The sequence below is a fragment of the Scomber japonicus genome, chromosome 14, assembly GCF_027409825.1.
Source record: "Scomber japonicus isolate fScoJap1 chromosome 14, fScoJap1.pri, whole genome shotgun sequence".
NCBI lineage: Eukaryota > Metazoa > Chordata > Actinopteri > Scombriformes > Scombridae > Scomber > Scomber japonicus.
In genome coordinates, this window is record NC_070591.1 from 31,293,547 (window position 1) to 31,319,621 (window position 26,075).

General features: G+C 39.3%; 1 protein-coding gene across 5 annotated transcripts in view; it reads right to left on the minus strand.

Annotated features, from left to right (window-relative positions):
• ndst2a (N-deacetylase/N-sulfotransferase (heparan glucosaminyl) 2a) overlaps positions 1 to 26,075 on the minus strand; it is a 43,303-nt gene that overhangs the window by 15,331 nt on the left and 1,897 nt on the right. For 2 of the 5 annotated variants that reach the window (XM_053333290.1, XM_053333293.1), the window contains exons 2-5: positions 10,469 to 10,530; positions 5,057 to 5,106; positions 3,293 to 4,905; positions 399 to 486 (exon numbers count right to left, since the gene is read on the minus strand). In XM_053333290.1, coding sequence (XP_053189265.1) covers positions 399 to 486; positions 3,293 to 4,366 — 1,162 coding nt within the window. In that variant the 5' untranslated portion in view covers positions 4,367 to 4,905; positions 5,057 to 5,106; positions 10,469 to 10,530. Of the gene's footprint in view, positions 1 to 398; positions 487 to 3,292; positions 4,906 to 5,056; positions 5,107 to 10,468; positions 10,531 to 10,823; positions 10,853 to 13,703; positions 13,728 to 26,075 lie in introns of those variants that run through there. The other 3 variants (XM_053333294.1, XM_053333292.1, XM_053333295.1) reach the window with 3 other exon arrangements.

Sequence of the window (26,075 nt, forward strand, 5' to 3'; positions counted from 1 at the left end):
CTGTTTCTATGTCAAATAATGTAATGTAATGCAATATTAAATATTGACAGTCAGTTAAATCCATTCAGTCATTAAAGTAACAACAATCATGTTACCTTACAATGAATGATTCCCAGCGAGTTGCAATAAAATCATAGCCATCATTTCTTATTAGTTACCCTCAGAATAAAACTGAACATTATAGTTTGAATTAAGTAAGCAAGTGTGAGCTAGTGGTGAGTCAGCTCCCATCATAAGAGGAGACTCATGCATTGCGTGTGAAAGGGAGAAAGGGAGAAAGGGAGAGCCTGGCATTCAGCAAAAACTCCTCAGTTACATACATTGATTCATTCTTACAATCCCAACAATCATTCCTATGAAAGAATGCCATCAGTGTTTTTCACAAGCTGGTTCAGTACCTGTGTGATAGAACTTTCCAGAAAATCCCAAGTTGAAGGTGAAATTAGGGACCAGTGCTCTGAGCTTGCTTTGCGTGTTGAGCAACGCCTATAAAACAATGACAAATACATGACACATGATGACATCACATGATTTCATTCTTCAATGACAAAGTTTTTATTTCAGTGAATCAAGGAAATGATTCACCATTGTTGCTTAACTTCAATGATCAAACCAGATCAGTCCTTATAGTACTGCAAGAAAATAAACCAATACACTGGAATCACACTGATACTAATACTCCTTTACAGTAAGTGTGTTTCTCCTTTTCTGAAAGAGACACATAAGTTGTGTGCCACCCAGTCTATGGTCCCACCACTGGAGCATCTCCTTTAAGGATGAGGCCTACCTTCTAACTCTTAGTCCCAGCCTGAGTGAAAGGTGTAGTACATCCTGGTCAGGTTTATCTCAGGACAAGTCACTTACATTTACATTTATAAGAACATTAGTTTCCAGTTGTGACCTGCATCTCTTAGTGACTGGACCAAATCCACACCAACACAACAGAGAGGACCAGATCTGGGATCTGAACCCACAACCTTCCTGCTTTGACACGCATGTGAATCAGCTCCATGCTTTGTAACAGGAGACAGCATGAAGACACATTCAACAGGAAATAAGACATGCATCAGCATTTCCTTCACATAAATACAACCTTCTTTACATTCTTAGCTGAGAGAGAGAGAGAGAGAGCTCTACATCTACAGTTCAATACAGCTGTTCCCTTCATTAGCCTGGTCATATCCAGCTGTTGCTTTACATGCTTGTTACACTTTGTTTTTCTCTGGTTTTTGTTGGTAGCACTATATATTGATTTGTGATTGATTGATTGATTTTTTCATTAACGTGTCAGGCAGCAGAAGTGCCCAGCCCAAATGGGCTTACAAGACACCCCCCCCCAAAAAAAGGAACAAATAATAACTAATGAAAACCAGATAACAGACATTAGAGCAATTAAACATATAAACCATCTGGATATAAAGTAGGCATCATGCCCTATATGGTGACAATATGTCAGACCTTTCCTAAGAGAGCAATTGACAACATAAAACTGGAATATTACCATTAACCTACTTCTCCATGAGTGATAACGCTAGCTTTTTACTTCAATAGAGAGCTAATTATCCTCACAACATATAACATGACTCATTAGTCCCAATCCCATCACTTCCACACACATACAGTATCAGTCTAAAGTTTGGACACACTTTCCCATTCACATCAATGAGAAAGTGTGTCCAAACTTTTGACTGGTACTGTACTCGAGTACTATGATATGAGAAGAGTATAAGTATAAGGGTTAGTAATCTATCATAGTAATTGTTCAACAATAGTAATTTTACATTGCTGCACATCATTTGTAAATGCTGTCAACGTGCACTAATGTTTGAACCTCATTGAATAATTAACCCTATAGAGAACCTGAAGGATTGCACCTCATATAATAGACAGAAATAAATACAGTATCTCACAAAAGTGAGTACACCCCTCACTTTTTTGCAAATATTTTATTACATCTTTTCATGGGACAACACTATAGAAATGAAACTTTGATATGCGTGTACAGCTTGTATAGCTTATAGATTTACTGTTAAATTGTATCAAAGGTTCATTTCTATAGTGTTGTCCCATGAAAAGATATAATAAAATATTTGCAAAAATGTGAGGGGTGTACTCACTTCTGTGAGATACTGTAGCTCAGTACTGGTGTGACTGGTTTTATCTGTCCTTGAACGGTCACACCAGTTCTGTTTAAAAACATGTGCATGTGAGGTTCAGGTAGGTTTTCCATGAGTCTGATTTTACTCCAATTCAGCCTCATGTTCATTTACAGATGTGTCTGCTTTAAATGGTATCACAGACAAACTTAATAATGTAAAGTTTATCTGCTCAATTCTGTGCTACCTTGTGAACCAATATGTGTAGAACAGTGAGAGAACACAGACCATGCTGGTTTGATTTCTACACACAGTGTATGTGTATGCAGCCAATAAGGATACAGTGGAAGGAAAGATTTCTATATAAAAGTCAAAAAGTTGTCTGTACCAGTTTGCTGAGATTTGATCAATTCAGAAAGCAGAACAATAATAAATCAAGGAAGAAATGACATGAACTCTAAATAAAAGTTTCAGCAAGGAAGAAAAGGTCAAGTATTTACAAAGTAGAATAGTTGAAATCAAACGCTGTAAACCACATAACTGCATTTCCAATGTACACACTAGGGCTGAATGATCATTATTGCATCTATATCTACATATGAACGTGATAAGCAGTGATATAACAGTGATATGGACAATATCAAAAGTTTAACAAAGTGTTTAGTTCTAGTTAAGTGCTGTTTACAATAAGTGTTATAAATCAAAGCAGATGTTTTTATCTCTTTTAAATGTATGTATTTGAATGCAGCTAAAGACTTCATTTTCACTGTTGTTATATTAAACTATTGTTAAAGCATTGTTCCAAAGTAAGGATTGCAGAAAAATGTAGGTTTTTGTATTACAATGCAGCTGAAGACAGTTATTATTAGTCTGTTGTAATTAATAAACTATTTTGTCCATTTGGTATTATTATGCTGTTTTGTTTAAAAATGCTTCATTTTCACTGTTGCTAAACTTTATATTTTAAACAAGTACGAAATGATAGTCATATCGTATACAATGTTAATATTGAGATATTTGGCTTCAATCATTTGTCCATATGGTGCAGCCCTAGTACACACAATGATTCACCCAGCAGTCAATCTGAATACACCTGAGTGTGTATGAGTTCATGTCCACATCTAGAAATCCACCAGTACATAATGTGAGAGGCAGCTACAGCCAGTGTGTGGTGATGTCCACCAGGTGTCACTCACCTCTACGTCTGACACCTTCATACGAGTTCCCTCTTTGCCAACAAATATATCATCCACGTCCACCAGGATGTGGCGGTCCAAGGACAGACACAGTCTCTTCCCTGTCAGGTAGGCGATGGCGTCTACAAACACCAGTTTGTGAAGCCAGTAGTTCAGGTTGTTCCCAAACAGAACTCTCTGAATGCCATCGTGGAGCCCTAAGTCCTGGACCACCGTAGCATGCAAGGCCCTCAGGGGACTGGACCCAACATGTGCCAGCGCCTCATAGGACTTGGTACTGGCCAGAAGCACTGGTTCATAGGTAGAGTGGTTGGACTGGAAAATGGTCCAGTCATCTCCTGGTAAAGATCCCTGCTCCACCTGGTTGGGCTTAGTGATGTAGAGGAGGGGAGCATTGGGGTTGATGCGGTAGTCCCTGAGTCCCAGGTGTGAGTGTAGAAAGAGGGGGAAACCTTTGAGCTGTGCGCTGAGAAGAGAGTTTTCATTTGCTTTGAAGAAGCCAATGACACCTACTCCATACTCAGCACAGTATTTATCCAGCAAGTCACGGTTCCATGCGTCCAGGTTGACATATTTCAACACGTTTTCATAGATGATCAGTGTATATCGTCCACGGTTACGCTCTGTCAATGTGGGCATGTCGCCTTTACCCGGAGCTATTTCTGTCCGGTAGCGGAAGCGGCTAGACTCTAATATAGCTACAATCTCCTGGCCCAGCTGGGAGTAGATGCTCTCTACAAACACCAGGACTACAGGCTCCGTCCTGGAATTGTCTACTGACTTTACCTGTCGCAGTCGGCCCTGGCGTGGCGGAAGGAAAAGCGGTGCTCTCTGAGCACCTGGCCCTCCACCTGCTGCCCCAGTACTTGCCCCCTGTGACATCCCTCCTCCTCCACCACAGTCACTGAAGGGCAGAGGTGGAGCCTCTTTAATCTTGGGGCTGTTGGAGACATAGTAAGCTAGGAAGGCCATGGACAGCAAGCAGAAGATGATGAGTGCCAGGATGAGGCGGTGAAGCTCCAGCTGGCGGACACCACGCATTAGCTTCCACACACCCAAGCCTGCGCCTACCATGGTGGTGGAGGGGAGAGGCAGGATTGGGCAGCAAGCAGCAGCAGCAGCGGTGATCAGGGAAGGAGGGCAGAGAGGTGGAGGAGGGGTGAGAGGAGGGGGGAGTGGAGGAGGAAAACCGAACAGTAGATACTGGCACTGTGCTGTGCTGAGGAATAGCCATTTACACTAGGTCACCATGGCCAGCATCATCCATTACCTGCTCTCCACTTCTAGCTTTTCACTGTAAATCCCACTCTCAGTTGACTTAATGGAAAGAGGGACGGAAGGGTGGCAGATTATTTGATGGATGGAGGATCAAATACCAGTTGAGTGAAGAGGGAGAAAGGGAAAGGTGTGATCTCTGGAGCTGATGTTCAGGACTCAGCTGGTCCTCAGACAGCTTGCAGTCTCAGTTGTGTCTTTCAAGCAGCTTGTATACAGGTGTCTCTATAAGAATACATGTCCATCAGTGGAAGCTTGTGCAGTCTTTCAGCAGTGGAAGTGTCTTCGGGGCTGAAACCCCTCCTGCCACCTGGCCTGCACATCCCAGATAAACACACCTAGAGAGGACAGAGAGTAGTGAGAGGAGGAAAGAGGGGGGAGGGAAGGAAGGCATGGCAGAAGAATAGGAGTGAGAGGTAATGCTAAAAAAAACTGTCAGAGAATGAAGTGAGTGTGCTGTAGAATGAGAGAGAGTTCTGTATGTATCACCTGGAAAACACAGCAGATCTTAAACTCCTCTGATCCAAATCTGAAGATCTCTGCAGGAGAGAGAGGGAGAGAGGGGGGGGGGGGGGGGGTGGCAGAAAGAAAGAGAAGAAACATGTTGGTTAAACTGCATTCTGTTTCAAGTACAATCATAAATCTTTCCACAATTAGCTCTCTATATTTAACCTTTACATACTGTTCAGGATCCAATTTTAAAGCTGTAAAAACACCATATAAACATTTATTTTATCTGGAGTAATGCAGTAATCAAAAATGGTTAATGTACAAAGTAATGTTCTCCTGGATCATAAAATGTCTTTTCTGCCCATTAGATTACATTTATGAATGCATGAATGAATGTATGAATGTGAATTGGTGTAGAGACTGATTATGAGTCAGACTATGGGTTAAATAACATGATGGAGACTTTCAGAGGCTTCTTATAGTTTGAGCAACTACTACTCCTACTTCTAGCTCCCAGCATGGCAGAAATAATGTATACCTGAGTGGATAGTTTATTTGTTTGTCTGTATGCTTTACATGCATGAGTGTCTATGTATATGCATGTATGTATGTATGATTATATATTTAAGTATATATGTGTTTGGTTCGGTTTGGTTTGCCTTTTCTTCCTCTTGTTGTTTTCTGGCAGAGAGGCTGACAGGAGAGAGAGAGAGAGAGAGAGAGAGAGAGAGAGAGAGAGAGAGAGAGAGAGAGCGAGCATAGGAGGGATTTGAACCAGGGACGCTGTGATTACATGACACATGACATGCTCTCTAACCACTATACATCTGTAAAGGGACATTTAATTGCATGAAATGTGTATATTGCACTGTTGGTGATAAAAACTACAAAAAAAATAAGCTGAAAAAAAACCCCATCTGAAATTCACAATATTTGCATATTCATTCATTCTGGATATTTCAATGAGGAAGAAGTCATCTTACTTTTTTTAATGGAAAAACAGACATTTTCTAATCAAAACTCTTTAAAAAATATGTAATGAAACAATAAATATAACATAGCTTTGTGTGAACTTCCTTACACACACTAAGTTAATCAGTTCTTAAATAAGCCGGACATTCAAACTTTTATCCAGGTTTTTTAACCTACTGAGCCTGGGTTAGTACTGTGAATAAGTGTGTGTGTGGTCCTTCATCCATCACTGCTATTCTGGTATGAATGAGAGATAAAGACTGCGCTGCCTTTACAGGAGAATAGGAACCATGTGTGTGAGCATGTGCACATACATGTCGCCTCAATTCCTTTGGCTCACAGTGCTAATTAAAAAGGAGCTTCCCACTGCAAAGGGAAGCTGTGAGTACAATGAGGCTACACACACACACACACACACACACACACACACACACAAACACACACACGCGCACACACGCGCACACAATCACACACACACACACACACACACACACACAGAGAGAGGTCCATGCAATGAATCAGCTACTGTTTAAGCCTCAGTTAATGTTCTGTGGTGGTTACAACTCACTGCATATGTGAATGTGAAGTGACAGTGGGATGAATAGATGAAGCTTGTAAAAGACTGAGGCGATGGATAAAACGTTGAGAATGGACACACACACACACATACACATACACATACCACACACACACACACACACACACTAGCTATAAACTGTCTATGTTCAGGCTACAGACGTCATTTCCAGTCATTTCACCATGATGTGAAAATGTAGTAAAACTAACTCAGAACACAAAGTTGATGATCTTATTGTGTGGTAGCCTATCACAGTCCAGAGCAGAGAATGAAAATGGCTTTGGAAGAGTCTTCAAGATGATTTCAACATGTGAGATTTGATTGGTTACTACCAGAAGTGATGCTGTGAAGACAGTATGAGTCAAAGGTTTGGACACACTTACTCATTGAAGGGTTTGATTTTTACTATTTTCTACATTGTGGAACAATACTGGAGACATCTAAACTATGAAATAACAAACACAGAATTGTGTAGTAAACAAACTAAATATCTTTCACATTTTAGATTCCTCAAAGTAGCCACTGCTTGCCTTGGTGACAGCTTTGTAGAGTATTGCCAGTATCTCAACCAGCATCATGAGGTCTCACCTTTTCCTTCACTCTGCAGTCCAACTCATCCCAAACCAACCTAAAGCTTTAAAGCTTGGTGATTGTGAAGGCCAGGTGATCTGATGCTGCACCCCATCACTCAACTCAACTCAACTTTATTTAAATAGCACTTTAAAACAACCACAGCTGAAACAGAGTGCTGTACATAAATAGATAAAACAACACAGGAACATAAAACAATTAACAGGAAATAAATACTAAAATTATTGTTTATTGTTTTTAAAACAAATTAAAAACAATAATTAAAAAACAAACAAACAAACCATAAAACACTAAAACAGGAGCAGAGTCTCATGCACGGTTGAAAGCCAAGGAATAAAAATGCACTCTGCATAGGAGTTGTGTTTTAGGCAAGAAGTGGGTACACTGACTCCACTGATTGCAATAAGAAGTTTGTATAGAAGTCTATTAGAAAATTACCCTAATTATATATGATGGTCTGATCCATTGATATCTGATTTGTTTTACTCCCTAATGTTGATACTGGCCCTAAAAATCCAGTATGAGTCAGGTCTTAGTTTTTATTCTATGAGAGCTCACAGGAAGTCTCCTCTCTCCTCAGTACTAGCTTTACAGTGGTACGTTCATGCCCAGTCACAATAATGTGAAAATAGTAGTTTGATATTGCTATTTGTTCGATTTGCTTTTAAACACATTTAGAGAGGACTTTGGAGTGGCCCGCTGTTTACTTTTCACTTCTTATCATTTTGGCACTGGTGGTTTGCCTTTTGCGCTGGTTAAAACTTCTTTGGGCGGTGCCAAAAATTCCTGTGTTCAGGAAAAGGCCTGCAGACAGCCAGATGGGTTGAAGGTGAAGCAGATGAGGGGGAAGAAAGAAAGAAAGAAAGAAAGAAAGAAAGAAAGAAAGATAGAAAGATAGAAAGATAGAAAGATAGAAAGATAGATAGATAGATAGATAGATAGATAGATAGATAGATAGATAGATAATAAAGGAGTGCGGGAGGCTGGGGCAGCAGTGTGTGAACATCTGTTGTAGAGCTGAACACAGAGCCAGCAGTATGGACAACATGAATATTCACACTAACTTAGCTATTAATAAGAGTATTAACCCAGTGGATGATGTAGCAGTGAGCATAATGCACACATCCTTTACATCCTTTAGGTCACTGCTTCTCAACCTTTGTTCAGTGATGTACCTCTAACCAGCTAAAGCATTTATTCAACTTTGTAACTGTGCAAAACATTGCATTCTCTTCAACTATTTATATTTATATATATTTGGAAATACAAAGATATAAAAATAACTAAAGACTTGTTAAAAAAGAAATAATTAACTTAGTTATAAATAAAGATTTGTGCACTTATAAAAGATCATCACTTTAAAGTACCCTCTTTAAGGCTTATAATAGAAATATACTTTTAAACTGAATTCTTTAACTCAATTGTTGATAAATAAACATTTCATTTTCAAGGATTTTTGAATTGATGCTATTTTTTAAATATATATATATTTTAAAATCTCATGTACCCCCATTTGAGAACTAAACTATTAATCTGTTCATGAGGTTTGTATGGCAGCATGTTGCTGTCACCATGACAACAAAAAGTTCAGTTTCTTGATATAATAAGAACACTTATCGTTTCATTGTCATGAGAAAATGTTGTAATGAGAAAGCTCTTGGTATAATGAAAAAGGATGTTGTTTAAAGCAGATAGAATCAGTGTGTGTGTTTAAACAGTTCCTCGGTAACAGTGAGGGAAACAGAAATCCTATAGTATTACTCTGTCTGTCATCATTGATTATATTTCAGTCAGTCTCTCTAAACATGATTTATTCAGTGTGAGTCAGAGCATATATGAAGAACAGTATGTGAATCTGATCTACACATATAGATAGAGTGTGTGAAACAGACTGTATGAGAGAGTAAAGCTGTCTTGTTCTCTACTGGACATCTTGTTTTAGAGTGGAAATAAAAATCCAGATGTTACTGTAGTGTATACATAAATCCTGTTTCTACATCATTACCACACATTCATATTAGTTCATCAACCTGCAAGTTGTTCTCTAGGTAACCACACTGCACTTTTTCCAGTAGTCAGATATCTTCAGAGGTTGGGGGATAAGAGACGCCAGACTTTTTTTTTTTTCTAATTTATTTTCTTCTTCAATGCTTTATTCTTGTGTTATTTCTGTGTTTTCTCTCTCCACAAAGGACTTCCTGTTTGTTTCGGTCCTGTTCATGTGTTGTTCTCCCTGCTGTCCTGTGCTGTGTCTTATGGTCTGTTTGTATGTTTTGTTGGTGAACACTTGTATTGCGCCAAAAAATTCAATTAAAAAAAGAGACACCGGACTTCTGCAGCTAGATTCCTGGAAAGAGCTGATCAGCTCAGGGATGTCAAACATGCGGCCCGTGGGCCAGAACTGTCCCGCCAAGGCGTCCAATCTGGCCCACTTTCCTTCCTGTCTTCTTTTCCTTCCTATACCCTCCTGTCATCTGTCCTTCCTTCCTTCCTCCCTTTCTTACTTCTTTTCTTCTTTGTTTCCTTCCATCCTACCTTCCTTCCTTCCACCTTTCCTTCATTTTATTTTCCTTTCTTCCTTCCTTCTTTGCTTTCTTGTCTTCTTTCCTTCTTTGTTTCGTTCCCTCCATCCTTCCTTCCTTCCATCTTTCCTTCATCTTTTTTTCCTTTCTTCCTTTCCTTCCTAATACCTTTTCCTTCCTTCCTTCCTTTTGTCTTTCCTTCCCTCCTTCCTAATCCCTTTTCCTTTCATACTTCCTTCCTCCCTTCCGTCCTTCCTTCCTTTTGTCTTTCCTTCCTATCACTTTTCCCTTCTTTCCATCCTTGTTTCCTTCCTCCCTTCCATCTTTTTATTGGTGAGACATTGGTGAGACACATGAGATCAAATTTGGCTGTATGTGGCCCTTGAATGAAAATGAGTTTGATGAGTTTGACACCCCTGATGTATTAGGTTTGTAATCAGAATTCACACTCTCCTGTATAAACTGTAACCTGTTTACTTGTGCACAACTTCCATTTTTTTTAAACAGTAATGATTTTGCTACAATATTATGACACACACCCTCCTGTAATAAACAAGTGATTTAATCTTTAGTCAGTTTGTGGCTAACTGTTCTAATGGTTCATTATTTCCTCACACCTGTCTGACAATGTGACCTAACACTGACTGTGTAGCTAATACTTATGTTCTGCTGTGTTTTACCATAGGGATTACAATGTTAACATTAGTCCATTAGTGTCTCATTGTAGCCTTTGGACCTGTATGTGTACCCAGTTTATCTACATTCAGATAAAGGGTAAAGTGTACTGACTTGTATGGACTGGCTTTCCTTCCACGGGTAAAATGCCTTGGACTCAACATTTCTGGGAACATCTGTAAAAAGAAAAGTGAAAACAAGGAAAAGACTGTGATTAAAGTTAATAGTGGACATGAAATACTGAAGAACCAGCCAGGAGAAACACAGGAAATTAAGAATATTTGTTTTTTCCTCAATTAGTCATGGTCTGCTGGGAGTTGTTTGATTTTCCTCACCAGTATCACTTATCACAGAAGGCAGAGCAGATAATAACTGCTAACACATCAGTTTGGTGAGAACATTAGCATATGTACTGTGAAACTCTGACTATGGATACGCCTCTATTCTACTTTAGACAAGCTTCACTCACACATTTCTGCACAAAGATTCAAAAGTTGGGTCAAAGTAACGGTCAGAGTGCAGTAATGAAAGGAGTAACACACCTCTCACTTTAGACCTTTGATGAGACTGAGGAGCTCTGTCTGCAACTTTAATATAGAATCACATGTTGAAATCCAACCACCATGGCTGGTTGTGATAGGCCAAGACACCTGTCAATCAATCAAATACCCCCAAACACTGTCATTGTCTGGAAGCTTGAGTATCATCTCAATGTCCACTAGACACACCTTACAATATATTATAATATGATGCTTCTACATATCAACATCCAACAGTTGCTTCTTTATTTTTCTACTTTGATAAAAGCAGACAACTGATGATTTCACACATGTTCTCAGTATCACCTAAACATGATCACTAGATATTTTTATTACATTATACAATATATTTGGTCCCTCAAATGTCAACAGAATCTGGCTGTTTAAGTGATTACTGCCTGGAGTTTAAGTTATTATAAATGACATATTAATATTAGTTTAAAGTCAGTGTAAAGTAAGAATAAATATGTGTTCTGAGTTTGACATACCACAGAAAAGTGTGTTGTTAACCACCCTGCCAAATTTGAATGATTAAAAAAAATCACCAAATATATGAAATTAAGCTTCAAAGTTGTGTAAAACTCAGCCTTTTTCTCTGTTCCCAAACACTGTGGGAGTGCCCGCCGAGTTCACTGAAACCCCGCCCCCTACCAAGTGTCACCTGTCAATCAAAGTCACCACCTCTACTTTCTGCGGCTAGCTCGGCGGCTAACACGGTGACTAGCTCAGTTAACTGGCTAACTGTAGTAGCTGAATGTATTTATACCTCTACAGCAGCAGGGGCGGGTTTATACTAACGCGGTGGTGATTTTCAGACCCGCCCACTAAATCCTGAATACAGAAATCTTGAAACACAGTTTGTGAAGCCTAGCTCCACAATTCAAATCTAACTGGCGCTTTTCCACTACACAGTTCCAGCACGACTCGACTCGACCCGGGTTTTTATGCGTTTCCACTAGGGATAGTACCTGGTACCTGGTACTTTTTTAGTACCTGCTCTGCTGAGGTCTGCTGATTGGTCAGAGTCTTCACTGGAAGAGTCATGAGCCGTCCCACACAAGAATCAAACTCGGCATTTTTAAATACCGGCAACAGCATAACAGCCATATGTTTCTCTTCTCTTGCTTTGTGTGTGACAGAAAGACACATACAGCAGCAAGTACACCATCGCCTCCATTGTTTATGTGTTTGTGTCGCGTACAAAACAAAGTCACGGCAGTTTCGTGGAGCCGTGCTATGATGACCCCGCTCACGTTGAGTAGGTACTTTTTTGTAATGGAAAAGGTCCTTCCTGGAACCGTGTTGAGTTGAGTCAAGCCGACTGCTTTTTACACCTTTTTTTATTAATACATTTATGACCTATTTAAGGTGTTTAGAAGAAAATGTCTGAATTCACTTTACACAGTCTTTAAATCTATGTCTGCTTTCTAGCTTTTACCATTATAATTATCATATTATACCAATATAATTGGTACTGAAGAAGAGCAGAAGGCTTGAAACGTCACTTGTCATATCCTATTAAATGATATGTGCATTGAGAGCTGCAGTGTGTGGACTTTTTTTCTGCTGTTACAGATTGAGTTATTTGGTCCAGCACCTGCAGATGTGCACATCTACTACACCAACTACTGTTTCAAAGATTGTGAATAAACTTTTATATAGAAACTCTTATCACAGTTTACAGAGCGTATTATAAATGTTCATGGTGGAAACACAGAGCTTATCTCACTGAGGTGTGTGTATATACTTAGTGATGTTTGCTTCACTCACTCAGAACAGCTGTGTGGGCTGTTTTAGGGGGAGTGAAATGTTGGCAGCTTATTATTACATGTATAATATACTGTATACTACATTATATTCATCAGCACTTAAAACAGTCAGAGTGGTTTGCCAGTTTGGATGGTGTCTGTTCTTTAAGTATATATACAGTAACAGAGTGTCATGTGATCAGTGATTCATCTGCATTTATTGTGATGTTTTTGACACCACTAGTTATTTGAGTCACAGCAAAGTGTAAATCTGTCACAGACATGTTTCCTCATGGTTTGTTGCTGCCTCTGTAGCACTTTGTCTTCATTTAACCACTTCATCTTACTGTTTAAAACAGAAAAACATGCAATTAAAAAGGGAAGCATAAAGAAGAAGGGAAGGATATGGTTTTGTTGTTTTAAGAGCAACACTGCCTAATTTAACAGCTGCAATAGTTCAAATGGCAGCAAGATTAGCTTCTGCTTTCAGTTCACCTTATGTTGCAACACTAGACACTGTTCAAACTGCAGAGTTCAATATGCAAATCCATGTGATAGTGCAGGAGTCACTGGGACAGAAAAGATCACAAGTCTTACTTCTCGTAACAGCACACACTGGCCTTTTCTCTGCTTCACATATGACCAACACAACACAGATGCATATATATATATACTCTGTAATAACACTACTTTAATTACTGTATTATAACATGTATATGTATATATACATATATAGTGAAATATATATATATATATATATATATATATATATATATATAATAACACTACTCTAATTACTGTATTATAACAGTACTTTATTATAAAAGTGCCTTATTTAATTGTATTCTAACAGTAGTTTAGAGCTATATATTGTATATCATGTCCATATGGTCCAGTCCTACCAGTACATCCACAGTCTGATCAACTGCTGGATGACTCATAGTACAAACTAGTTTATTTGTGTAATGTTAACTAAAACTAGCAGAATGTCCTTTAAAGTCTTAGCATCAGTAAGTCATCCAGACTGTTGTTGATTCCAGAAGCCACATCCAACATAGTGACTGGTTTTCATCTTTCTACTGCAGCTCTGAGTCGTGCCATTCTGGTAGGGAGGATGTGGCATCGCATCAAAACATGACGTCAATGCCACCATTGTTTAGTTTCCTTCACTCTCCTCACTTTGATGTCTTATTTTAAGCAAAGACAATCAGTGCTGCACTTCATCATCCTGCAGAAAAACACATCCTCTCTGTTACTGTCCTCCAGCTCAACACTGATTAACACTCATCTACATACTGCATGCTGCTCATCAGCTGTGTGGCATGGACATACTCACTCTACCAATCATTTCATTATCCATTCATCTCTCTAGTATTTTCTCAATGAACTGATGAGTTGATTAGCGCTCCATTAAATGTCAAAAAAATGGTGATGGCTGTTTCCTAAAGACAAAAATGATGATTTGACCACAACCCAAAAATATTCAGTTTAATATCACAGAGGACTAAAGAGACCAAAGATATTCACATGGAAGAAGCTGGAAGCAGAGAATTTGGACATATTGGAATGAAGCTGGCTGGCAGGTTAAAAGACAGATGAATGAGAGTTCAGAGGATCATTCATGACACTAACTGATATGTGCAGCATCAGATTACACGTCAGACGACCACTGTCAAGACAAGACTGTCCAGTTGATGTGGTGATGCTGCTTTACATTACAGTAGTGGAGCCACTAATGACTCATTTTCTAACCACTAATCTAAACTACTAATTTCCAAAAAAATCAAGTGGTTGCCATTTCATACTTCATTTTATTTTGAATGCAACTCAAAAGGCCAAAACATAAAATGTCACCTTTACCATCACAAAAGTAAACATAAAATCAGCGCTCGGGCCCTAATAAAATAAATTAATTAAATATCACAAAATTAAATATTGCAAATTACAAAATGGGAGAATGTCTGCCGTGTTCCAAAAATAGTATAAAAGTATTAAAGTAAAAGTACTGTAAAGCTGATATTTTCCTAAATAGAAATATATCATATCAATATAACAGAAAATAAATCAACCACAGTGATGTTAATGTAGCTTGATAGCTTGAACACTGATACATTCCCACTGTGTTTTATTTGTCCAAAATGACTACAATGAGTACCATACAAGTAGCTGTCCTTCATGCTCACTCAGACTTTTGAAAAGGAGCTGTGTAGATTTCCAGAGAGGGAGTGAATGAATCAAGAGTGAGCAGACAGAAGAGGAAGCAGGATGTAATGTTAATGGTCTGAATTACAGCTGTATGTAGATGAATTACTGTTCTGTAAATATTACTAAAGGAACCATCTGTCATCCAAATGTAAACTAAAGGACGAGATTCAAACCTGTTATACAAATGAATACAGCCACTAACACAATACTACTATTAACATGATGTTTCCTCATGATGTTAAATGCTTGTTGACCTCAGTCACAGGCACCGCACTAACACTGACACATAGGTTCAGTTATTATGAAGCACATCATGCTTCCACATTATTATGTTGTGTTATTTTGTTACATTACAAACATTGATCTGTAGTGTGAGAATAGAGACTGAATGGTCCATCTCTCATCCATAAGCTGTACCCTTATGTGTTGTAATAAATATTATGAATACAAAGTCTGTGTAAAGTAAGAATAAATATGTTTTCTGAGTTTGACATACCACAGAAAAGTATGTTGTTTACCACCCTGCCAAATTTGAATGGTTAAAAAAATCACCAAATATATGAAATTAGGCTTCAAAGTTGTGTAAAACTCAGCCTCTTTCTCTGCTCCCAAACGTTGTGGGAGTGCCCGCCAAGTTCACTGAAACCCCGCCCCTTACCAAATGTCACCTGTCAATCAAAGTCACCACCTCTACCAGAAACATGGATGCTAAGTCTGAGAGCTTTCTGCTGCTAACTCAGCTAACTGGCTAACTGTAGACTGTAGTTGTAGTAGTAGTAACTGAATGTATTTATACCTCTACAGCAGCAGGGGTGGGTTTATGCTAATGATTTTCAGACCCGCCCACTAAATCCTGAACACAGAAATCTTGAAACACAGTTTGTGAAGCCTAGCTCCACAATTCAAATCTAAATGGTTGAAATGCTTTTTACACCTTTTTTAGAAATACATTTATGACCTATTTAATGTGTTTAGAAGAAAATGTCTGAATTCACTTTACACAGTCTTAATATATAAATAATGTATTAACCTGATTGCTGTGCACTCATTTTATTTCAGCTTAGTGTACATGCATTCATCACCTCACGTCTGGACTCTTGTAATGTTGTCTTGTATGTGGTCCCTAATAAAACACTGGACAGCCCCCCCACCCCACACACACACACACACTTTCAAACTGTTACACTGGCTGTGTTTTTATCTGTACTGTACTTATTAATATTATTATTATTAGTATAAGAACTACATCAATACTGACAACCACCTTACTACATGAGTCTATGACGACACTGTCCACGACTGCTCTGCCACTAAACTAGTAGTTTGGGGGTCTATCACCTCCTGTACATGATGGTTCAGTCACTGTCACACATTCTCTGATACAGCTTAAAAAGTTACACACACACCATTATTCCAGGGAAACATTCCACAGGTTTTTTTTCCAGCTGTATTACTTCTAGGTAATAGAATTAAATCTATGTACTTGTATGTCTTTCATTGTTTCTCCAAAGCTTTGAGAAGCTCTGTGAAACTGATCCTATTACAGCCGTCCTGGAAATGACAAGCTCCTTATTTTTGACTGACAGGGTTAGAAATAAATGACCGTTTTATTTGAAAACAGTTAATCTGACGAGTGTGGGAAATAGATTGTGTACTGTACATACTGTCTGATTTGTGACTGAGAGAAATGGAGAGGGTTAGGGTTAGATTTTATAATGATGGTAAAGGAGGTATTTTCAGTAGGATTCTGAACCCCGTACTGAATTTCATAAAGCCAAGTTATTGTGATCGTTATTTGCTTTCACTCTCCAGAGAATCTTTTCACACCATTATTGTCACTCTAGATGGAAAAGCCAGAGACTAATGGGTTTGGCATATTTCGCAAATCTGTGAGAAAAAGTAGAGGCAGAAATGAGTGTTGCCTATATACAGCTCAATGTGGGTGTTTTTCCCCATTCAATCATGTTCTCATAAAATTTCACTTTTGCACCATTTACAGTTTATTACACAAAACTAGATAATGTCATTAAAACATACAGACAACAACAACAACAGCAGCAGCTTCAGTTTCACTCCTGGTCTTTTAAGATAAGAAGAGAAAAATCTTCAACAATGTAAAGCTGCTGTTTCAGCTCCTCTGGACACACATATCTGTGTTATCCTGCTATTTGCAGCTGGAATGGTGATTCACAGGTTGAGTTAGCACATTCCTCAAACAGTCTGTAAACTAAAACGGCAGTCATCACTGATGATGAAACATTTACTATAACTAGAACCCTACTATGAGAAAATATGAGATCCAATGAGAAACAATATTTAAAGTAATCACTGTACCATTTCAAACAGAACACAGCTTTAGCTCCAGATATAACTGCAACCTCACAACACAAGCAGCAGTTACATCAAACTAGAGGAAACATTTTAATGCTACAAAAAACAACAGATGTAAAGGAGGTATGAAGTGTATATATTTATATATAAAAACACCTTCTCAAAGCAAGTATCTGTGAGAGAAACCAGGACAGTAATGCTGGGGAAGGAAAGGGTGGAGAAGCACAAAGTATTCATTACGGCCTACCTGTCGTGTCTCAACACGTTCTAACACATGTTGTAACTTCACCCTGTAGCTACACACTTTCCACTGGAACCCCCCATAATGCCCTGAAAGCACAGTTCCTGTAGAAACACACTAACAGTCTGCAAGTTACTGCTGACTATCTGCACTGAGCTCATACTCACCCACCTCATCCATTACACCACCTTCCCTATTCAGCTAGCATTAGGCTGTGGTCACACAGCTGCACCTAAAAAAACATGTTATACATGCACCAACTGGTTATCCTACACCAACTGAGAACTCTGCACTCTGATTGGCAGAGAGGTGCATTAGTGTTGGGAAGGGGTTTTAATTAATAGTCATAACTTCAGAGCCAGTGGTTCCAGCTGTTTCTGTCCAATCAGCTCTCATTTCAGTAGGTTCACATTAATATAGAAACAGCTGTGAGTGAGATACACTCCTTTAACACACATCACACACAGTTAAAGGCTTCAGCAGTAACTGGACACTTGGAATTGTAATTGGACACTGCAGAATGTTAGAGGCTTGTTTTCAGTGTAATGGAGACAGATGCTGTAGACACTGGTGGGCAGCCACAGACAGAATAGAGATGTGGCCTGTCAGGCTTGGCAGATGGATAAGAGATTGCAAACAAACTGTACTAAATTTAGGAGCAGAGTCATTGTGCTGAGGCAGAAAGCTCTGCTGTTAATGCACAGCACAGAACAGATATCATTTATATATCTATGAAGCATGGGGTGTCAAACTCATTTTCATTAAAGGGCCACATACAGCCAAATTGGATCTCATGTGGGCCGGACCAATAAAAAGATAAAAGGGAGGAAGGAAACAAGGATGGAAAGAAGGGAAAAGTGATAGGAAGGAAAGACAAAAGGAAGGAAGGAAGGAAGGAAGGAAGGAAGGAAGGAAGGAAGGAAGGAAGGAAGGAAGGAAGGAAGGAAAAGGGATTAGGAAGGAAAGGAAGAAAGGAAAAGAAGACAAGAAAGGAAGGAAGCAAGGAAGGAAGGAAGGAAGGAAGGAAGGAAGGAAGGAAGGAAGGAAAGGAAGGAAGGAAAGGAAGAAAGGAAAAGAAGATGAAGGAAAGATGGAAGGAAGGAAGGATGGAGGGAAGGAAACAAAGAAGGAAAGAAGACAAGAAAGCAAAGAAGCAAGGAAGGAAAGGAAGAAAGGAAAAGAAAATGAAGGAAAGGTGGAAGGAAGGAAAGTAGGATGGAAGGAAACAAAGAAGGAAAGAAGTAAGAAAGGGAGGAAGGAAAGAAGGACAGATGACAGGAGGGTAAAAGTGGGCCGGATTAAACGCCTTGGTGGGCCAGTTCTGGCCCACGGGCCGCATGTTTGACATCCCTGCTATAAAGGATAAGTACACACTCTAATTCCCTCCAAACATATTTAAAAATGCAACAAAGGAGTGGATTGGGGGGGTGGGGGTGGGAGGTGTGGTCTCATAGCTACATTGTGTGTGACGCAGTTTGTCTTGTGTTTGACAGCAGACGAACACTCAGACCGTGTAGCTGTGTTTGAGCTGTAGATCTACCAGCTGTCACACTTATTGTTATCATATTCAGCCCTCAATATCTTGTTAAGCTGTGATTATAGCTCAGTTATCAGCACGTCAGCATGTGTTTACTGCCAGCGTGTCTTATCCATCGGTTAACACTACCAGCAGCTATATGAGAAGCACATACTGAGACTACACTCACACACTGTTCTACTATCTCTACTTGGCACAGCAGCTGATAGAGAAAAGCTCATCCATAGCAACAAGAAGCTATTTGATTGTTTACAGTGCAGATCTAACCAAATATACAACTGTACAATCACCTTCAGCTAGAGCAGTGTGTTGAAAATAGGTGCTGATTGTGTTCTATCTGTGTATGTAATGTGCTGTGTAACTACTACTACTAAACACACACACACACACACACACACACACACACACGCACACATACACACACATACACACACACACGCACACACACACACACACACACACACACACACACACACACACACACAGCAGGACATGAGACTCATTCATGAAGCAGGAGACAGTGTGATGAAGCTATTCTAACATTCTCTGAGCCACTCAGTACAACTATGACACGTAGATATAGAGGTCTTCATACACTGTAAACAAAGCTACTCACACAGGCTAAATGTAGGCTAAGTTCATTCAAATAGTATGCAGGTGTACTTTAACACAGCTCAGTGTTTCCCACAGAACACAACACATCTATTAACATGATGTTTTCTCATCATGTTAAACGGTTATGGTTGTTGACCTCAGTAACTGTTGTCCATATCGTTTCAGTTATTAGGAAGCCCATCATGCTGTGTTGAGAGACTATGATGGTTAGACCTTAGTGTGATTCTCTAGGAGGGTCTCGCTGCACTGGAACAACATTTTGTACATTTTACATCATTGTAGTGCACTCTGAGAACAACATTAAGAGGTTATGTCTATTAAAAAAAGTGTTCTTAACAATTTAGTAATACTAGTAATACGAGTGCAGCGCCTGTGCAAAATCTGTTTTTGTGTGTTTTTACTACAAAGTAGTCTGGGCTATTCCAAGTGTTTTCACTTTCATCCATTTATTTTGAGGGTCTGAAGGGTATTTCACATTTTAGCTGTCAAATCTCCGCTGCCTTATCTCCTCTCTAAAGGGGCGTTCACACCAAAAGCATCTGATGCGAATTGAGCAGCAAGTCATACATAGAAAATGTATGTAAATGGTGAGATATCACGCGATTTCATATCAGGCGCCAATAAAGTTGGAAAAATTGAACTTTTCAGGCAACATCGCGCCACGACATCCAATCAGCAACGAGTTTCTCACGACATCACATCCGCAAGCACAAATGAAGCATTGATCTAAAAATTGATATTTATGATCGTGTCAGATGCTTTTGGTGTGAACGCAGCTTAACTCTGGTCCTGTGCTGTGCTCAGTGTGCTGTGTGAGAGGGGGAGTGGCCAGCAGCTATAGCGCTAACAGCTAATGTGTGCTTCTTTTACCCATATATCTATCTATATCTTTTACATTTCTTATCCAAACGACGTCACTGCACTGCACTTACTCGTGTCCGTAGTAAGACACCTGTCACATTTGAAATAAATCGGATCAACGGTGTGAATAACAGACAGATGGACGTTCCTGTGACAGACAGACAGACAGACAGACAGACAGACAGACAGACAGATAGACAGATAGACAACAACTGGTTGTATAGATGTGAATGATGATTACACAACCACAAAGCCCAACAAACCATCAGAAAAGACTAATGCTCATATTTCAGCTGTGAAACAAAGAAAGCAGAAGTGATTATCTAAGTTCAACTAGTTCATTACTTATGAACATATAAATACTGTTACATTTTGATATTTTTCAGCAAATTCACATTTTGTTTCTTCAAATAACTAAACTACAATGAGTGGCACAAATGACACTATGGTGAGCTGCCATACTCTGTATAATTAATGAGAAATGCTAGAGCTGAAACCACATGGCATTACATTTCTAGAGTATTGCGATATGTTGCATAAACTGCTCAGACTAATGTTGCAAACTGTGTGCTGTGGTGTTTCTCTATAAACTGTCTGATTCCCACTGAGCTCCTCCTCCTGTTATCTCCTCTTCCTAACAGGAGAGGACAATGATTGGTTCTGTAATGTCACACTGTATCTCCAGCCTTAATCAATCATCTTCTGATATGCTTTTTCTTGCTTTCATTAAACATGTTTCCTCTCATAGATGATAGCTTCATCTCCTGGAAACTTCACACAGGTTAAGAGTCTCCTACATATTAGAGCTGCTTCCTCATAGTCATGTAGTCAGATGAACAGTTGGAAGAACACCTCTCTATTACTCAAGCTAAATATTTCCCATCGTGAAAATATCTTATCTTTCAAACTTCATCATGAAACATGCATCATTCATGTTGTTCCTAGTATCTGAACACATACATCAAGTTTGGTTACAATAGTTTGAGCCAATTTTGATTTATTGATTCATTGTTGGGGTTTTTTGTAAAAAAAAATGTATGATGTCAAAACCAGGTGAGGAGTTCTGATCCTCTGAAGTGAGGCCAATGTGGAAGTAACTTAGAACTGCATTCTATCAAAAGGCCACCAGGGGGTGACCGTGTTGTGTTCAAAAGGACTTTTGTCTCAATACAAGTCAATGGAGAATTCACCAACTTCTCACTTGATTTCTAACCTCAGTAAACGTTTTTAAAATGTGTTTATGGTCTCAATCGCTAGTTTAAAGCCTTCTTCAATGCAGTATGATGTTCATTTGTGAAATTTTGGCCTCCCTGATTTTATATTTGACGATAAAGCAGGGTATGCATTGGGGCGTGGCTACGTCGTGATTGACAGGTTGATTACCCAATGTCCTCGAGATCCAGCCCTCACAACCAATCACAACCCCGCTCCGCCCATTGCCCCGCCTCATGCCCATATAAGTAGAATCCGTGTTTTTATTTTTCCCAGCTGAAATTTTCTGCCCAGATGCGAAACTATTGGCTTCCGAGCAGCAGTACACAAACCAATGGGTGATGTCACAGATGTTACGTCCATTTCTTTTATACAGTCTATGGTCAAAATCACATGAAATAACACAAATATGAATGATACTGGTAAATGGACTGTACTTATATAGCACTTTTCTACTACATGTTACATTCACCCATTCACACACATTCATACACCATTAAAGCAGCCATTGGGAGCAATTTGGGGTGAAGTGTCTTGCCCAAAGACACATCCACATGTGAACTAGAGGAGCCGGGAATCCAACTGCCGATCTTCCGATTAGTGGACGACCCGCTCTACTTCCTGAGTCACAGCCGCCCCATATGAAAAAATACTCTTTCCCAGCTTGGCCCAGATATGCTATGTGCCAAATATGACACAGATTTTTTTTAAATGTGTAGGACAAGAAGCAAAAAGCAGACTTGGATAGACATGGCTTATATGGATACATTCATCTGGATGCACAGATTCCAGGAATACAATTATTTTGTTTAGACTCGAGAATGTAAAGTTCATTATTATAGTGCCACCATCTGTAGACCAACCTATCATCTGCCAGGTTTGGGAGCTGTAGCTGTTACAGTTATTGAGACCCACATACTTTTAGGGTAGAAGAAGAAGAATCCTCACTAATACAATACGCTTCCTGCACCTTTTCTGCTTGTAATAATGAGAAAAAAAGACTGTTAACAGTAGATATCCAGATTAGTATTAGAATGGGATCAGTACATCTAATTCTAATTGTGTAACACACACACACAGACACACACAGACACACACACACACACACACACACACACACACACACAGCCTTCCTCTTAATTATGAAGTGTTATCTCAGACATAACTAATATGCTCTTCAGACAGAAGGGCCTGAGCACACAGCTATAATTAGGTCTCCACTCAACAACTGAATAGAACAAGTTGGTTGTCAGAGGAGAATGCCACAAAGGGAAATCAGCTTTTAATAAGCACCTCTTTCTCAATGTGCCACTTCAGAGCCTCACTCACATCAATTCCAGCACCAAATCAATTATTAGGATGGAAAAAAAGGTGTGTGTTCATTGTTATGTTCCATTGTGTTAGTGTGACCTGATGATCCAGGACAGTATCTCCTTCATATAGAATCACACACCTCCTCAGTGAAATATATCAGTGTACTTCCTGTTCAGGGTGTGAGCCTCTTCAGGTTAGCATCTATTGTTCTTCTAACCCAGTTTAGATGAAACCACAATCACTTCATAAAGCCTCAGCATAAGCAAGCATCCCAGAATACACTGTGTGTCATCATCACACTGTGCTACTGCAGGCTAACCGCTGTACCACTGTTCATATGTCACTTTATTACATTTTAATACATTTTCAGATTACAAAGTGGCCATGTACACACACACACACACACACACACACACACACACACACACACACACACACACACACACACACACACACACACACACACACACACACACACACACACACACACACACACACACAAATAAGGCTGTTTGATAGGACAATATGTATCATGTAGGGCTGGGCAACATATTGATATTATATCCATATCGTGATATGAGACTAGATATCGTCTTAGATTTTGCATATCGTAATATATGTCATCAGAGTTGTCTTTTCCTGCTTTTAAAGCTGCATTAAAGTAAAATACATAATTTTCTGAACTAACCAGACTATTTCTAGCTGTTCTGTCATTTACTTTTTACCCATTTTGTCTTTATAACCACATTACTGATGATTATTTATCAAAAATCATCAATAATCATCTCTACAATATTGTTGCAATATGGATATCGAGATATTTGGTCTAAAATATTGTGATATTTGATTTTGTCCATATTGCCCAGCCCTAGTATCATGTGACAAATAAAACCATCTATAGTTTCATATTTTGCTGTGTCATTTATTTTGTTGCGACTCTGCACTGTAGTGAGTTTAGTTGTCAGCTCTCATGTTAGATGATATTCATACTGATGAACATAATAGAGCTGCGAGTGCTTCCACACCTGCTTCTTTAGTTTGGTTATTTAACAGTGTTTACTCAGTGTTTAGCCTGTTGCTGTGGTTCATATGAACATAGTAGTAACACTCAGCTACAGACTTTAACAACAGGACAGAGACCTTTTTAAAAGGGAGAAGACATTTAAATGTGCTACTGTGCTTGTATATCTTAGTTTGGCTAATGGGCCGAGCCACTGGGTTGGATTATGTATATCACATCATGTGAGTTCCCAAGAGCAGCAGCCCATCTGCCAACATGAATAAAAGGTGGATGGCTTGCACAGAGTCAATATACTGTGCTTCTCAAACAATCCCTGTGGGGTAGGACGCCAGGTGGAGGGCACAACAAAACCGTGTACATGCACCCAGTGGGATCCCAGAGAAACTGTCACTCACACACGCTCTCTTGACTGCACACTTGCTAGGCACTGAGCTATACCTCAAAGGAACAACACTAGCAAGGGTTTCCCAGGCGACACACAAAGGGTTGACTAAGTGCTGCACATTTCTGCATGACTGGATATTTGCTGTTATTTTCACATTTTAAAATAGAGCTTGTTTGGTCTGGTGGGGGTTAAACACTGGAAACCAAACCAAAGAGAAAATGCACCAAAGTAGCAACTCACTGATTGGATAAAAGCAAACAGGTGTGACTTTACAAGCGATGGACTGCAGCCACCACCTGACTGTGGAAGACATCATATAACAGACTCATGTGTTCTGCATGCTGACATTTGTCAGACACCCAAAGAGGAAAAAGCTGAGACATACACACCTAACATCCAGGAAACCCTCAAGAACAGGGAGGCAGGCTGTGTTTAATCTATACCTCTGTTATACAGGAGGTGTGTGTGTGTGTGTGTGTGTGTGAGAATGAGACAGATGTCACTATAAAGGGCCAACACCTGAACACATGACTCAGCATTATGTAGACTTCATGAGGTCACTGTCCACCTGCAAGTCCTCAGCTATGACCATCAGTACTGAAGTACCAGAAAAACCAGCACCTTTGATACTTTTTTGGGGTGCGTCTTATACACCTGTGTGTCCTATACAGCAATAATAACAATGTGAACATTCACACTTATGAACTATAATGTCCTGTAAACAGCACACTGAAATGGATCCTGATGATGCTACTGTATGCAGTATGGAGAAATAAAAAGAAAAGCAGAAAAGCACCTTACAGTGACTCAGGTGCAGTAGTGTATTTGCGCACAGCGACAGCTCAGATGAAGAGTTTTTGTGTCTTGAGTAAGCACACAGCTGCACACTGTATTAAATATGTAAAGCTACTGCGTTCTTTTTAAAGCTTTAATTGAAACTCGCCTTAACCAAGTGTTAAGAGTTAATATACTGGTCCAGTTCAGTTACAGAAATTGGACCATTGTTGGACCATTAACCTGACACACTGTTTCAGGTGTTATCTGTGTGTTTTGATTGTGTTTCAAATAAAAGTAAACTGAGAAAGTTCTGGAGTATAAACATATGTGTTTATAAATGAATAGCTACTGGTGCTTTTAAATAAAGCAGTCTTTAATAGAAAAGCATTTTTCCCAGCATGACCCCCCCCCCCTCCCCCCATGATAGACTGCTTCTTATACAGTGGTGCGACTTATGGTTTTTACAGTATGTACTACAGAATGATATGACATCATGCAGCAATCACACTTTTTTCTTTGTTCTCTTTATTAGTATTTTTATTTGGGCGGCACTTTACTATTCCAGCTAGAAACACTGTTACACTTCCAGTTATTCCACTTTTATATATTTGGAACAGCTGAAGTCCAAAGTGAGGTCAGGTCTCATCACTGTAACTTCATCAGTCAGAGGCTAAAGCAGAAAAACTAAGTAAACACGTCTCATATTTTAAACTGCTGGTACTCCCTCTGAATGTAAATATCAACAGGATGGATAGATGTGTACATGTGATGTCACTCTCTCTGACTGCCATACAAACTCCAGGTGTTCCCTACTGTATCTTAAACTTACACATTCTCTCTTCCTTTAAACACTATGTATAGCAGTGATGTTGACAGATGGGCCCCCCAGGGGACACAGGTGGTCATTTGAATGGGTCCCAGGGATACTGAGTGTT